The 14,630-nt window shown below is 42.9% G+C and overlaps 1 protein-coding gene across 2 annotated transcripts; it reads left to right on the top strand.

Annotated features, from left to right (window-relative positions):
• The first annotated feature begins 4,057 nt into the window (after positions 1–4,057).
• snw1 (SNW domain containing 1) lies at positions 4,058–13,459 on the top strand. 2 transcript variants are annotated; one of them, XM_079214635.1, is made up of 14 exons: positions 4,058–4,076; positions 4,585–4,738; positions 4,914–5,075; positions 5,855–5,950; positions 6,123–6,229; positions 7,060–7,164; positions 7,402–7,471; positions 7,597–7,662; positions 7,873–7,989; positions 8,072–8,213; positions 9,817–9,919; positions 10,380–10,497; positions 10,832–10,995; positions 12,797–13,459. In XM_079214635.1, the coding sequence occupies exons 1-14, from the start codon at positions 4,063–4,065 to the stop codon at positions 12,990–12,992; spliced, it is 1,614 nt and encodes a 537-aa protein (XP_079070761.1). In that variant the 5' UTR covers positions 4,058–4,062; the 3' UTR covers positions 12,993–13,459. The 2 variants fall into 2 exon arrangements, with proteins under 2 accessions (XP_079070761.1, XP_079070760.1); XM_079214634.1 differs by having other exon boundaries at positions 9,814–9,919.
• The last annotated feature ends 1,171 nt before the right edge of the window (positions 13,460–14,630 follow it).

The raw sequence follows: 14,630 nt of genomic DNA, 5'->3' as shown, positions 1-14,630 counted from the left end.
CATCACTATACTCACAGACTGTGAGAAGTGGATGTAGTCACCATGATGCCACCCACTGGTTTGTGCACTATCGCTAAGCATGTTGGCCATCGCCAACCAGAAGAGGGAGGAACTAAGTACAACCGAACTAGACACTAGATATTGAGACATAAACTCATGTTTACCATGTTTACTAAGAGAATACATAAATAGAGAAGTAGTAGTAGTATAATCAGACAAGCAGACGCCAGAGGAGTCTCCCCCTGCTGGCCAGCAGAGAGAATGCAAGTTTAAGGCACTTCCACATTGGCTTCCCTTGATTCACCCATTCATAAACTGAGGGGGAAAAGCGCCTATGACTGAGCCACAGTCGCCCCACAATAACAATCATAATAATAATACGGTGCATATTTCTGACTTGACACGTGATAAAAAGTTATTTATAAATGATGAACTAGCATTTTAAAGTGCCAGTGTGTGTTATTTAGTGGGATCCATTAGCAGAGATGGAATATATTATGGATAAGTATGTTTTCTTAAATAATAAAAATCATTGTGTTTTCGCTATGCCTTTGCCCTTCAAGTCTACAAAGGGATCCTCTTTGCTGGGTCCTTAATGTTTCTACAGAAGCCCAGAACGGACAAACCAAATACTTCTCTTTTTTGCGTTTCCACTGCTAGATGCTGCCAAATCCTACACACTGCTCATTTAAGTGGCATTACAAAAATAACACAGCTTATCTCAAAACGTCAGCCAGCATAATGGGATGTTCCCTAACTCCACATATATGCAGATACAAATACAGCAGGAAAAGTAATACCTACATGTTCAAAGGATTAGCAGTCAATTTAAATATAGCATCAGTTTTAAAATTAGTAGAGCTTGTGACGCTGCAGTGACAGCGATTTACACATACTCAAGTTTTAATGCATCCAGATTTATTAAATGATTTAGTTGTTATAAAGAACTCAGGAAGGACTTTACCTATAAACTCTGGAAGAGATCTAGCCTGTGATCAAGCCGTAACAATCACTTTAAAGGGTGAATGATGATTGCTTGTGTCAGATCAGTTTGCTCTCCTCCAGTTTGCCCTGTCTTTGCTCTTGACCCTTAGTGCACTGAGGCGGGGCGTACAATGTGAACCAGGTACCACAGAGCATGTGTTGTTTTCCACACACTTCTATTGCTGCGAGCATTAACTAGCAGCCCTGCCGCCTCCATGTTGGCTCGCTGCAAAGCGCTCTGCCACAAGCACGTGGACGCCCCCTCCGATTGTTAGTCTGGCCTCATGATGATGACAATGAAGACGTTTCCCTGTTGTCATGGTCCGACCTTAAGCTGATGAGTATGTTCCACTAAACTCCTCCTTAGTCAAAAGAGAATCAGCCTTTGTCTTTGATTTGTAAATCCCACTCCAGAGACTTTTCTCACATATATTTCATCCAAAAGATCCCATTGGGCATTTATATTAATGAATAAATAAAGCTGCTCTTTGAGGAATTCAACCATTGTTTTAAGTTTTCCAAATAACTGCATTAAAATGTCTCCCATCATCCTCAAGCTAACGCTCAAAAATCATGAGCGCTGTTTACAAGCCCCCTCGAGGGTGATTTCAGTTGAGTGGTGAAACGACGCCCGCTCCATCGGTCACCCTGCAGCAAGTCCAGGGAGGGGCAGGTATGCAGCTCCTCAATGCCAAATGCACCCAGATGATTGGGTTTATTAAAAGCTTTCTGCCCAGTGATTAATCTCCTTTGACGTGTCCTTTTACCCTGTGTCACATAAATAAACGACGTCTCTGCTGAGAGACTGACAGACTGCCCCTCGTCCTCCTCCTCCTCCTCCTCCTCTGGAAAACACGAGGGAGCGAAAGGAAGAAAGATGGGAAGAGAACAGAGACAGAGGAGATAGTGAGATGGAAAAGATGCAGACACACAGATAAAAGCATTAGCAGTGAATGCAAGAAAGAAGGACAGAAAGAGAGTGAGTCAGAAATAGCAAAGTATAAAAATACCAACAAGTTCCACTCATTGGCAGCAGAGATGTAACTTGTATTGCTCATGATAATGGCAGGAGAGTCAAGATAACATTACATAATTCTCCTATTCCATGGCAAACCCCATTTTGCAAGCGTTCATGTTCTCCCTCTGTTTAGTAGCCTCAAGAGAAACATATCGTATGCCTTTATGGCAACTGAGACCGGAACAGCTTGAGGGTTTCCTACAGGCCGTTTAACACGGGGTCATGTTGGCTGCCCTTCCTGCTTGTGCTCCTCATTGCTCTGCACGTAGAACCAGGTCAGTTAACCACCCAGAACAATCACACCACTGTTCGCACCACATGAGTAACCTCGGTGTGAGGGCCTGGAATCCAACGAGTGCTCTTTAGTCACACTGAGAATAGGCGAGGCTGAGGTCCATTCATCAACGTCCTTCCTTTAAAAACTCAAAACTACAGCGAGAAAGAACTTGGAGCGAGAGCAGACGAGCGTCGAGGAAAAAACACTTTGCAATAATGCCAGGATATCTGATGTGTTTTCAGTATTTAGAAGGAAAGCACCAGCAAAAAATACTGTTCGGAGGTGAATTTGTCTGTGACACGGATTATCGCATTTTCCAATCATTTTTAAACACCAATTCTGTTTATTTTGTGTAGCCCAGAATCACAAATTACAAATTATCAAAGATAACTCTGAGAGCAATGTCATCTTTCTAGTTATAACTATATCATCAAATAATTGATTTCTGAGGTTTTCTGGGCCGAGTAAAATAACTTCAGTCTTGTCTGAGTTCAACATCAGGAGGTTGCAGGTCATCCAGGTGTTTATGTCTTTAAGACACGCTTGAAGTTCAGCGACCTGGTTGGCTTCATCTGGCTTCATTGACATATATAATTGAGTATCATCTGCATAACAATGAAAGCTTAAGGAGTGTTTTCTGATAATATTGCCTAAAGGGATTTCCACAATTTGATAGAAAAACAGTGGCTCTGAAAAGCTAACATGACATACATTCCAGTGAGAAATGGCAGCTAGTTGCAGTAACAATGCTGAATTGAGACTGCAGAGTTAGATCATGGCAGTAGTGAGAAATCACCTGTGTGTGTGTCACAAAATGTTGTACACAAGTCAAATCTGCATAGAGAAAGAAGTGTTCACATAAATGGTGTTTGTGCACAGAAGCCCTGTCATTGCGACTACTCTATTTCTAATGTTAGCATTCATGAGATTCCTCCTCTTTACCATTCACCGATACATTACACACACCATATGCTATGTGTTAGGTTTCATCGAAAATGCACAGATATAAAGGGAATAAAAAAAATGTAATTTCATTACTTTTAATACATTACAAAGGTTTTCTACCTGTGTCTACTACCCTTTGGCATCATGGTAATAAGGACTCCAGGCCAGCCAATCAGCTCCTTCCCATCTACATTTCAGAGTAATTTGCAAACTATTATTTAAACTAATCCTTATTATTGCAGCTTCCTTGTTAAATGACATTTCATTGATTCAGTGCAGGCTACAAAGAGACACTGCACACATGAAAAGAAAATAAAGTCATTTAAAATGGTCAATACATGTCAAAGTCAGGTTCTGGGTTTCATTAAACAACTTTTATTACACACTGAAATGCTCCTGAACAAACTAACGTGTTTTAACTTGTGGTGGATTGAGATATTTTAGAAGAACTACTATGTAAAAATAAAAAAGTTCCACATTGGAAGTAGGAACAACAAAATCAACAACACACACATACACAATATATTAATATTCAAGGCCCCTCAAAGTGTCTATGTGCTTCGACATGCTGGCCACAGCAACAGATATGGTCGAGCTCATTGGAGTCCTGCAATTAAGAAACAATAGAAGAAGAAGAAAAAAATAATATACAAATAATATCTTATAGAACAGGGTGAAGCAATGTCTACTGTATTCTCTCTCACTTAAATTGAAAGTAAAAACTAAATATAACATCATGCCAGAATAGAATAGACTACATAATGAACCAGGGACTGTGCTATCCTTTTCTAGCTCACCACTGCGCATGCCCAGCTCATCGCTAAGGAAGAAAGGAGAAATGTCTCTGACAAGGTGAGCATCGCGACCAGGCCTTCGGAGTTTTTCTTTCAAACAACTGTGTCAAATGTCGTTTCCACTTAACTTTACGTGATGTTTATGTTGCCGTTAATATATTACATTGATGTGTTTGGTTTGCCTGCTATCGTTTCCTTGTTTTTACCGAAGCTAATGGTATCAGCTAATGCTAGCTAGCTAAAATGGGATGCCGTAAACTAGCATTAGCTAGCTAGCTTAACAGCACGCAGCCGTATCAACAACACGGGGTTATCAACTAGTGGTGTGATGCTACATGCTTCTGTTTGGTTAATGGAGATGGTTAAAGGAGATCGTAACAATGTATTGCCTGGCTGTTAGCTAACCTAGCTGAATTGTTTTGAGTGTTAACGCCTAAAGTAAGTATAACGTTACCCGCGTTACCCGGTGCCACTATTAGCTTACGAAGCTGGGGTTTAACTTTACAACAGCTTGGATAACGTTACTGTACACATATTCGAGCAAACATTTCTTATTGTGTGTTCAGCTTTTTACCGGCGCCGACCCAGCTGTCTCAGGACCAGCTGGAGGCGGAGGAGAAGCTCCGGGCCCAGAAGTCCTACTCCACCGCCCTGGTTTCGTCCCGCAAGGAGCCCCCTCCGTATGAACACAGAAAAGGCTGGGTGCCTCGCTCACTTGATGTAAATACGTTTCCAGTATTTTCTCAGTACTCATTACATTGTTTGTTGGTATTTGTATGGGGGCCCACACCTGCATGGTAACTAATGTAGTGGAGCATCTGTCATAGAGGTATGCAAGACCGTTAACAACTAAGTCCATTGTCTAAGTTCTACTGTAAATGTTGTGTTTCTGTAGGACTTTGGAGATGGAGGAGCTTTCCCGGAGATCCACGTTGCCCAGTTTCCTCTGGAGATGGGTAGGAAGAAGAAGACATCCAATGCCCTGGCTGTGCAGGTTGATGCAGAAGGAAAGATCAAATATGATGCCATCGCCAGACAAGGACAGAACAAGGATAAGGTATACAGTCAACTGAGAAATGTATCAAGGATCATGTATTGTGTTATTTCATCCATCTTGTTTTCTGTTGCCTAACATCAGACAGCCAGGAGTAGGCTGGGTAATGTAGTAGCCTAGGTCCTAGCCGGGTTAGCTTAGCTCCCGTCTCTGGGGAGGTTTGGTTGCGTTTGGTCCAGCAGGTCTGGCTGGTTGGTCAGCCGTGGGCGGTGAGCGTCTTAAAGTCAGCTGCACTTAATCCAATTCCCACTTCTTTAACAACAAAGATAAAAGTTGACAAATAATGTAGCAAAATAAATGGGAGCTACCGGCTGCAGCATGTACATGCTTAACTTGAAAAATATCACACCTAGATTAAACTTCAAGCCTGGTCTAATACTGCTTGAAGATAATAGTTTAGGTCATTGAGTGGACACGCATTAAACGTTCATGATACTTGCATGTTTTGTTCAGCAGACCTCTGGAAGTGTAAATGCAATCGGCAGAAGTTAAAAGCTGCTTTCGGCTATAAACAAACTGCACCACGGTCCCATTAGTGAGAGTATACACAACGAGGCTATAAAGGAGACTAGTCGACGTGAGGACTTTTTGCATTCTTACTGCTATTAATCAACTACATTAACAATATCCTTATACAACATTTTGTCATTCACAGAAAACACACATTGTCAAAACAATCCATTGCCATATTGCATGTCATATTCAGATGCGTTTCACCTTGAGTCTTAGTTTGCTTCATGAACTAGTTATTTATAGTAATGTCCCATCTTTCATTGTTGCAGGTGATCTTCAGTAAATACACTGACCTTCTACCAAAAGAAGTTCTTAATGACGACACTCCAGAACTACAGAAGCCGGATGAGGAGGCTATAAAAGAGGTGAGCCATGCAGCATTGTGTATTGATGGAAAAACTGAGTTACAAGCAGCTTAGCATCAGATTAAGTTATTCATGGGACAGTATACTTGACTACTCAAAGATCATATTAGATTATGTATGTATGAATCTGCTAATCAGTCTAAATGTGGTCGTCTTTGTGTGTTCTGTGCAGCTGACGGAGAAGACCCGCAGTGCCCTGGACAAGCAGGTGTCTCAGAAGATCGCTGCTGCCATGCCTGTAAGAGCTGCAGACAAACAAGCTCCTGCCCAGTACATCAGGTATGTGTTGAATCAGGGCTGGACGTCACATGGCTGCAATCTTTTACTTTCCGGATAGCCAAACGTACTTGACCGATGATTAATATGTAGACCCAATTGAAAATGGATCAAATGGAGTTTGACAACTGGACAAAATCAACAGTTATGATGTTTATCATTTTACTTTGTAGTTGTGTATATGTGTATTGCTAATTTGTATAGAAACAGTCAATTCAAATTATAAGGAAACATCTCTATCAAACCACTGTATTTATTGTATTTAGTTTCTCACCAAAAACTACATTTTACAGGATTTCATTTGAACACATCATGTTAACATAGTCATTTACATTTGCCCAAGACAGATTTTTATTCTTGAGCCGCTCACTGACTCCTCTGAGCAGCATGATGGGAATGAATTGGAGTATAACAGGAATACATGTCATGTTAGTTGTTGCGATGCTGCTAGCTGTTAACGGCTAACGTTAACTAGTTCTCCTTTTGGCAATTTCAATGTATTTGTTGTTCACAACATACCATTACATTAGGACTGTGGCTCAGTGGTGAGCAGGGTCCTCCTTCAATCAGATCCGCTAGTCCATGTCGATTTGTCCTTGGGCAAGACACTTGACTTAAATGGATGTGGGTCCTGATGGTATGGTAGCCCCTGTCATCCGTATATTGATGAGTGTTCAAAATGACGAGTAGTGTTAAAGCGCTTTGACTGGTCGGAAGACAAGAGAAAGTACAGCCCATTTAGCATTATCAGGGATCTGCAACTTGAAAGGATTTTTACCGATCTCTTGATCGCATGTTTCTATTGAATATACTAATATGTATTTTTCCCACAGATACACCCCGTCCCAGCAGGGAGTGGCCTTTAACTCTGGGGCCAAACAGAGGGTGATCCGCATGGTGGAAATGCAGAAAGATCCGATGGAGCCGCCACGTTTCAAGTGAGTCCAACACAGTAACTTACAGTCATATACAAAGAGAGATTTTGATTATGCAGGGTAGTTGATTGGGCTGTAACTATTTGTGTTTATGTTTCACGTAGCTCTTTGTACTCATACACAATATACAGTCAACAAGATGAATATAAAAAATACATTAAAGACGACAGTAGTCAGAAAAGTGCAGATGGAGGTGTTTTGACACAAATGCTGAAGAAATATGCTAATTGTTTGTTTCAGGATCAACAAGAAGATTCCCAGAGGACCCCCTTCTCCCCCCGCCCCGGTCATGCATTCCCCAAGCAGAAAGGTACAGTTGGTTGAAGTGTTAGAAACATTGTGCTTCTCAGTGCCTTTGTGCTATATTGAAAAATGTAAATTAAATTGCTTGAATATTCCAAAAGCTGTCGTTTGAAGGTTCTTCTCCCTTTGTAGATGACAGTCAAGGAGCAGCAGGAATGGAAGATTCCTCCATGCATCTCCAACTGGAAAAACGCCAAGGTAATGTAACACTATATATTTATCTCTAACACGTTGTGAGTGGGTCATGCAGGCATGTGATATTGTTTTCCAGGCTTATTGATTGTTTAGTGTTTGTTGCACTGCATAAATGTTTTTAGGGCTCGTGATCTTGACGTGTAGTTTCATTGCCCGACTTCCTTTTGTGCTCTCTGCTCATTTGTTTCTGTTTGTGTGCTTGACATCGTTCAGGGTTACACCATTCCTCTTGACAAGCGCCTGGCTGCGGATGGGAGGGGGCTGCAAACCGTTCACATCAATGAAAACTTTGCCAAGCTGGCCGAGGCGCTCTACATTGCCGATAGAAAGGTACGTGTGCTTCAGAATTGTTGTATTACCTTTTTACCTATATTTGAATTGCCTATTAAAAATGCTGATTTTCTTTCCATAGGCCAGAGAGGCAGTGGAGATGAGAGCCCAGGTAGAGAAGAAGATGGCCCAGAAGGAGAAGGAAAAGAAGGAGGAGAAACTGAGGGAATTGGCCCAAATGGCCAGAGACCGCAGGGCAGGGATCAAAAGTCATGGAGACAAAGGTACGGCCTCAAGATACCGAACAGGTGTTAAAAACAAAAGGGACTTAAGCACGTGCGACTAGTCTGTGGCTGCGGTCGAATAGTCAAAGGACGGCTAACCCTAACCATTTCTCCTTGACCTCTGTGGAAAACGTCAAGGAAAGATGGGAAGGAGGATTCATGAGGGCGGGGCTTATCTTCGTGGAGTTTTCATTTCCGCCATTCACCATGGAAATAATCACTCTTTCTGCTTCATACTTGTTGTGGAAATCCCAAAAACGTCGGAAAAACAAACGCCTTCGTGTCTGGGTTCATAATATTATCCGTAGCCACACAGCTCGGTGGATTTCACGCGAGGAAGTGCGTCTGACTGACGGCCGCTTCCAGCGCTGCTAGAGGACCAGCGGCCGGTTCGATGCTTTTTCTAACGCCTTTGAGCGGCGCCGTGTCGCGCATGTTGTCCCGTGTGCAGCGGCGCTACGAGTGACAGGAAGTCCAGGCGTCTGCTTTAAACACAGACGGCGCATTTCTGATTTATTTTTTTTTCCTCCGCTGTCGCCATGTTTGTTTTTACCAACGTCCTACTGATCACGCTGATCCGGGCCCTCTGCTGACCTCACCACAAAACAACACAGCACCATCTAGTGGGCTGAAAAAGCAATTGATTTTAATTTTCGAGGACCAAAAAGTTTATAATTGATTAAATAATCAACAAGACGACAAGAACAACCTGGTTCACAGTATCACTTTATTAACGAGGATGGAATAGAAATGAATGAAGGAATATGAAAGTGAAACCAAGAGTACTAAACTGTCTGTTTAGTTTGCAGATTATAATCGGATCATAAGAATATGCAGACTACAGTTTATGAAACGCCACACAACTCATGTTGACTTAACAGAGTTTTATTGTAAAGTGACAAAATAGTTGATTTAAAAGATGATAATGAGAAACGAGACTCAAGATCTCGTCCAGTTTAACACTTTCATCAAAGCTTCTGTAGCTGAAGTAAAATAAAAAAGAGTATAATGTCCTTTCGTAAAGGAAGGTCCTTTTCGTTGCCTTTAGAGAATTCCACCATCTTATCATGGCGGACACTTGGATCCTTCAGTAGAACCTTCCTAACCAAAAAGGACAATTGGACCACAGCCTGTGTTTGTTTTGAGTGGAGCGGACTCTGTTGCCAAGTTCCAAATCGGTAACACGAGTGTCACAAGTGATGACATGTTTCACCCTGCCAGTCTTGACAGGGCCAGTAAGCTGTGGAATATTTCTGCTTCCCCGCTGATAATTCACACATATTTTGAGAAGAGATATCAGTGTTGCATGTCTTGTTTTATTTAGCGCATGCTTTTTGAATGACCGTGTGGATAAATCTCATCCCATTGAAGCAGATTGCAAAGTCTGTTTACAATTTTTTAGTTATACATTCTTCTGTTTCTCTTCACCTCACGGTCCCTCTCCTGCGGCGTATCAACCCCTTTCTTTTCACGCACCATTTCACATCTCTTTCCCAATTCTCTCATGTGGTTTTGTTTCGTAAAAAATGAATCCTCATTGTTTCTTTGCACCCCTTTCTCCCTCTTTCCATCCATCCCCCCCCCCCCCAATCTCACGCAGCAGGTGGCGAGGACAGCGAGGTCAGGGAGCGTGACGAGATCCGCCATGACAGAAGGAAAGAGAGGCAGCACGACAGGAACATTTCCAGGGCTGCTCCTGATAAGAGGTGCTGGACACGCACTTTGAACACACACACACACACACACACACACACACACTGCTGAATCATTCATGGAACCAGCAGTAATACTGAACAGACGCAGCAGGATCCAACGGAGTCAGTAGTCTCTGTCTGCAGTGATCCACAGACTGTGTGTGTGTGTGTGTGTGTGTGTGTGTGTGTACTGTCAGATTGCCAATTGATGGCGTTGTGTGTCCCTGGAGGAGTTGAGGAAGTGGAATTCAGAGGAGAGCTCATTACAATCACGATTCCAGCTGTCAGAAAGTGGGAACCTTGTTATTTCCAAATTGACTTTGACTTTGAGATGTTCGCTGAAGGACAGTCAAGATGCTGGAGTCACCAGAACTTACAGATACATTTCTAAATATCTTACTATGTGTGTGTTTTTATGTCAGTAGTGTTTTCCTCGACTGAGCTAAATGTCAGACCTTTTCCTCTGTCCCAGGTCGAAGCTGCAGAGGGACCAGGACCGGGACATTAGCGAGCTCATCGCTCTGGGCGTTCCCAACCCTCGCAGTGCCGGTGACGCCCAGTACGACCAGCGGCTCTTCAATCAGAGCAAGGTTAGAAATATAACATCCATCCATGATTTGTTTTCACTGGACACAAATCTGGACACACCAAGGTCTGCAACGTGATGGAAAGCTTTGCAAATTAGAGTTATGGTCCTGTCTGTTCCAGTGAAACACACACACACAAAAAAGGTTTTCACCTCCAGCGTTGGACTGAAGTGGCAATAGTTTGTTTTGCTGGATTGATCTCCTCAGTCACAGGACACACTTGATAGATGATGGTGTTTTCACAACGTTTATTGGAGTCATTTGATAACCGAAGACAAGAAGTCACGCGTCATAATGCACTTGCATCTTTCTCAAAGCCACTCTTCCCCCCTCCCAGGGTTTGGACAGTGGTTTTGCCGGTGGCGAGGACGAGAGCTACAACATGTACGACAAGCCGTTCCGCGGCGGCAGAGACATGGCCGCTAACATCTACCGGCCCAGCAAGAACATCGACAAGGACGCCTTCACGGACGACATTGAGACACTAATGAGCAACAACAGGTAGATTTGAGTTAATTCAATCTCATAGTATGCATTTATTTGGCTTTTTTAAATATTTATATTAGAATCGGAATCAAAGGTTCAAAGACTTTATTGATCCTCTGGGGGAAATTAGTTACTTTACAGTTGTTAAATTTTAGAATAAACATTATTCATAACAGTGTAAATTATATTAATGCTGAAAAACAGGATATATGATCGTGTTTAAAATGCAGGAATAGTATGAATAATAATGAGTACAGTATAAAACTGTAAAATTAGTAATTACAGGAGAAAACAAATCCAACACTACTGATTTAGAGACAACTCCTCTGAATCACTGGCGTACAAAAAGTATAACATTAGGTTGATTCAGTAATACACAATAAAAGGTTTGTGCTCGTAGCGTGTTTAGTTTTTAGAAACCTTGTGCATTCCTGCATATTAATGGTGTGGATGTGAACCTCTAAAACTTTCAGATCTAGTGTTAATGTTAATAAGTATAATGTGCATTTATTTAAGCACTTCCAGAGATTAATAACTTCACAGCAGTTTAGTATAAAGTTCCTGTAACACAGCTTTGCTTAAATAATGGATAATCTGAATAGAGTTTAGAGTAACTCGATGCATGTCAATGAGGAAAACATTTCTTTGACTTAATTGCATTAATTAATCAACGGTTGATTAAAAAAACACACACAAATCTTGGAATAATTGGAGAAATAGTCCCTCCAGACTTAGTCGCTGGTTTGTAAACGGTTCCCTTTTATCAACTTAAGGACGGTTATACTCATCAGGCTATGAACAAAACTGCTGAAGTTTGAACCTTAAGTATAATTGTACAACATAACAATAAAGGCCTGCATCAATTTAAGGTAATTCTGGCTTCATCTGAAGCGCGAGGTAAGCAGCCACATGATGCCCCAGCAGGAGCCCTTGTCCTTGGGGCGGCAGTAAACACGTTAAAAAAAATTACCCTGCATTTCAAACTTATGATAAAAAAACAACGATTCAAAACTCTTCATAAATAACCCTAAACAACGATCGTTACTGCGCGGCCGCCCTCTGCTAGCCGCGCTCGGCCGCCCTCTGCTAGCCGCGCTCGGCCGCCCTCTGCTAGCCGAGCGCGGCCACCCTCTGCTAGCCGAGCGCGGCCACCCTCTGTTAGCAGCGCACGACAGCGCTCTTCTAGCAGCGCTCGGCCGCCCTCTGCTAGCCGCGCTCGGCCGCCCTCTGCTAGCTGCGCTCGGCCGCCCTCTGCTAGCCGAGCGCGGCCACCCTCTGTTAGCAGCGCTCGGCCGCCCTCTGCTAGCCGAGCGCGGCCACCCTCTGTTAGCAGCGCACGACAGCGCTCTGCTAGCAGCGCTCGGCCGCCCTCTGCTAGCCGCGCTCGGCCGCCCTCTGCTAGCTGCGCTCGGCCGCCCTCTGCTAGCCGAGCGCGGCCACCCTCTGTTAGCAGCGCACGACAGCGCTCTGCTAGCAGCGCTCGGCCGCCCTCTGCTAGCAGCGCTCGGCCGCCCTCTGTTAGCATGGAGTGACACTATTATGCAAAACAGAACATCTTTGACTTAAGCAAATTCCCTGAGACATACAAAGGTGGAAGAATCCTTTATTTCTTCTCGTAGACAATTTGATTGAACAAGAAGCAACTTGCTAGCAATTAGCTTGTAGTTTAAAAACGGTGTCCTCGTCCTTTGAGGACAACTAAAGGACATGAAAACAAGCAACCACTAAGCTTGTCATTGAGCACAGTTTAATGGCAACTCGTGAGAGAAGCTTGGCTTTGTGGCACCCTGTAACAATGTTTTCCTTTCACCGTCAGGTTTGTTCCAGACAAAGAGTTCTCAGGTGCCGACCACGGCCAGAGGCGGGAAGGGCCGGTCCAGTTTGAGGAGGATCCCTTCGGTCTGGACAAGTTCTTGGAGGAGGCCAAGCAGCACGGCGGCTCCAAGAGACCGTCCACCAGCAGCAGCCGCTCAAAGGACGACTACCACGACAAGAAGCGCCGGAAGGAGTGAGAGGCCGTGGGCGGTGTTTTAATATCTCTATCAGGAATGATCTGTCAGGTTCTAGTTTTCTTTCAGTGTGAGAGAAGGCAACAGATTCATGCTCAATGTGACACGATTAAACAAGTGGAGCTAACGTGATAGCGGCTGTATGTGTAAGATCAGCCTCTGCGTCTGAAAACGTCATTTCAGATGTGGTCCCAGATATTTTGGCCCCCGGAAATATGTAGATTTTAGTTGTGTTTTTTTAACCATAATGCAGAGTAAACTCAACAGGACCGGTTCATATTCATGTTTTTTTTCCTCACCCCCCCTTGAGGTTTTGTCTACTGTGTTTTTTTTAAACCTCCGGTGTATTCATGAGCCCCGTTACAGCTGGTTATGTACAGCAGTATAAAGTCATCTGTAAGTTGTGAAGCTATCCAGCTTTATAATTCTTGTACATTTCTGCCAATGGAATAAATTTCATACAATGTGCAGTTGCCCCCTTCTGTTTCTTAAGTAAACAATTGTTTGGTATTTGGAAGTGACTCGTGAGGTTTGCTCATTTCGTTCAGTCCAGCTCAGAGCTGCTTAATCTAAACTTTACCGCTTCGTGGGAATTAGTTGTGTCCATTGGTTGTGTGATTATTTTTAATCACTTTCTGAGTAATGCATCCCATTTACATAGATGATTAAATGCCTAAAATGTTTTTGGAGAAGCCATCTATTACGAATCGGGAGTGTGACATTTTACCAGAAATGAGCTCTGCGATTCATGCAATGATTAGAACAAAACTGGTTCCATTAATTACAATTAATTATGATTCATGCAGTCTGACAGTTTTATTTTCCCCTGCTCGGGAAAATAATCAACAGGGCATGACACGGCTCAGCAAACGCCCAAATCTGTGCTGCGTGCCGACGTTCACAGACTGGTCTGTGCTCATGGGTTCTGTTTCCTTCCATTAACAGTGTTCTGGACCTCATGTGATGCTGCTGGTCTTGTACCGGCATCAGAACCGATGGCATCAGAACCGATGAAGAATACTAATAACAGAACGAGTCCAAGCCAAATGAAATTATATTAAGATATCCAAAAAACACTACTTGAAGTTTGTTGTGTTCATTACAATTTTAAAAATTTAAATCCAGCTAGTTTGAAAAATCTCAATGGAGAATTAAGTGGCAATCAACTACATTTATATCATAAACATTTATTGAGTAGAGGCCATGAAATATTGATTCATTTGATTTACTTTCTTTCAATTTGTGAAAATGCCCATTGTCTGGGTCAAACAATTGGATTTCAGTTCTGGTGGGTTTGACCGACTCAGTGGTTAGCATGCCCGTCTTTCAATCAGAGGATCGGTGGTTCAAGCCCTGTCCGCGTCCTTGAGGAAGACCCTTCACCCTGAGTTGCTCCATCTACGGCGTATAGAAACAATGTAAGTCTCTTTGGATAAAAGCGTCAGCTAAATGAACTGTAATGTAACCTGAGCACCATCTGGACACAACACATGAGTCACATAACCCATCATAACCGCCCTTTATCAGATCGACAAGCGTATCTATTGCTCATACCTCTGACTCTGGACGTACGTTTTTAAAACCAGTTTATTGTCTGTCGTGATCATCATTTACATTTCAATGCGTGCCATAATGTCATCT

This window comes from Taurulus bubalis, assembly GCF_910589615.1.
Source record: "Taurulus bubalis genome assembly, chromosome: 3".
Classification (NCBI taxonomy): domain Eukaryota; kingdom Metazoa; phylum Chordata; class Actinopteri; order Perciformes; family Cottidae; genus Taurulus; species Taurulus bubalis.
The sequence above is the reverse complement of the archived record's forward strand: the minus strand, read 5'-3'. Positions and strand labels throughout refer to the sequence as shown.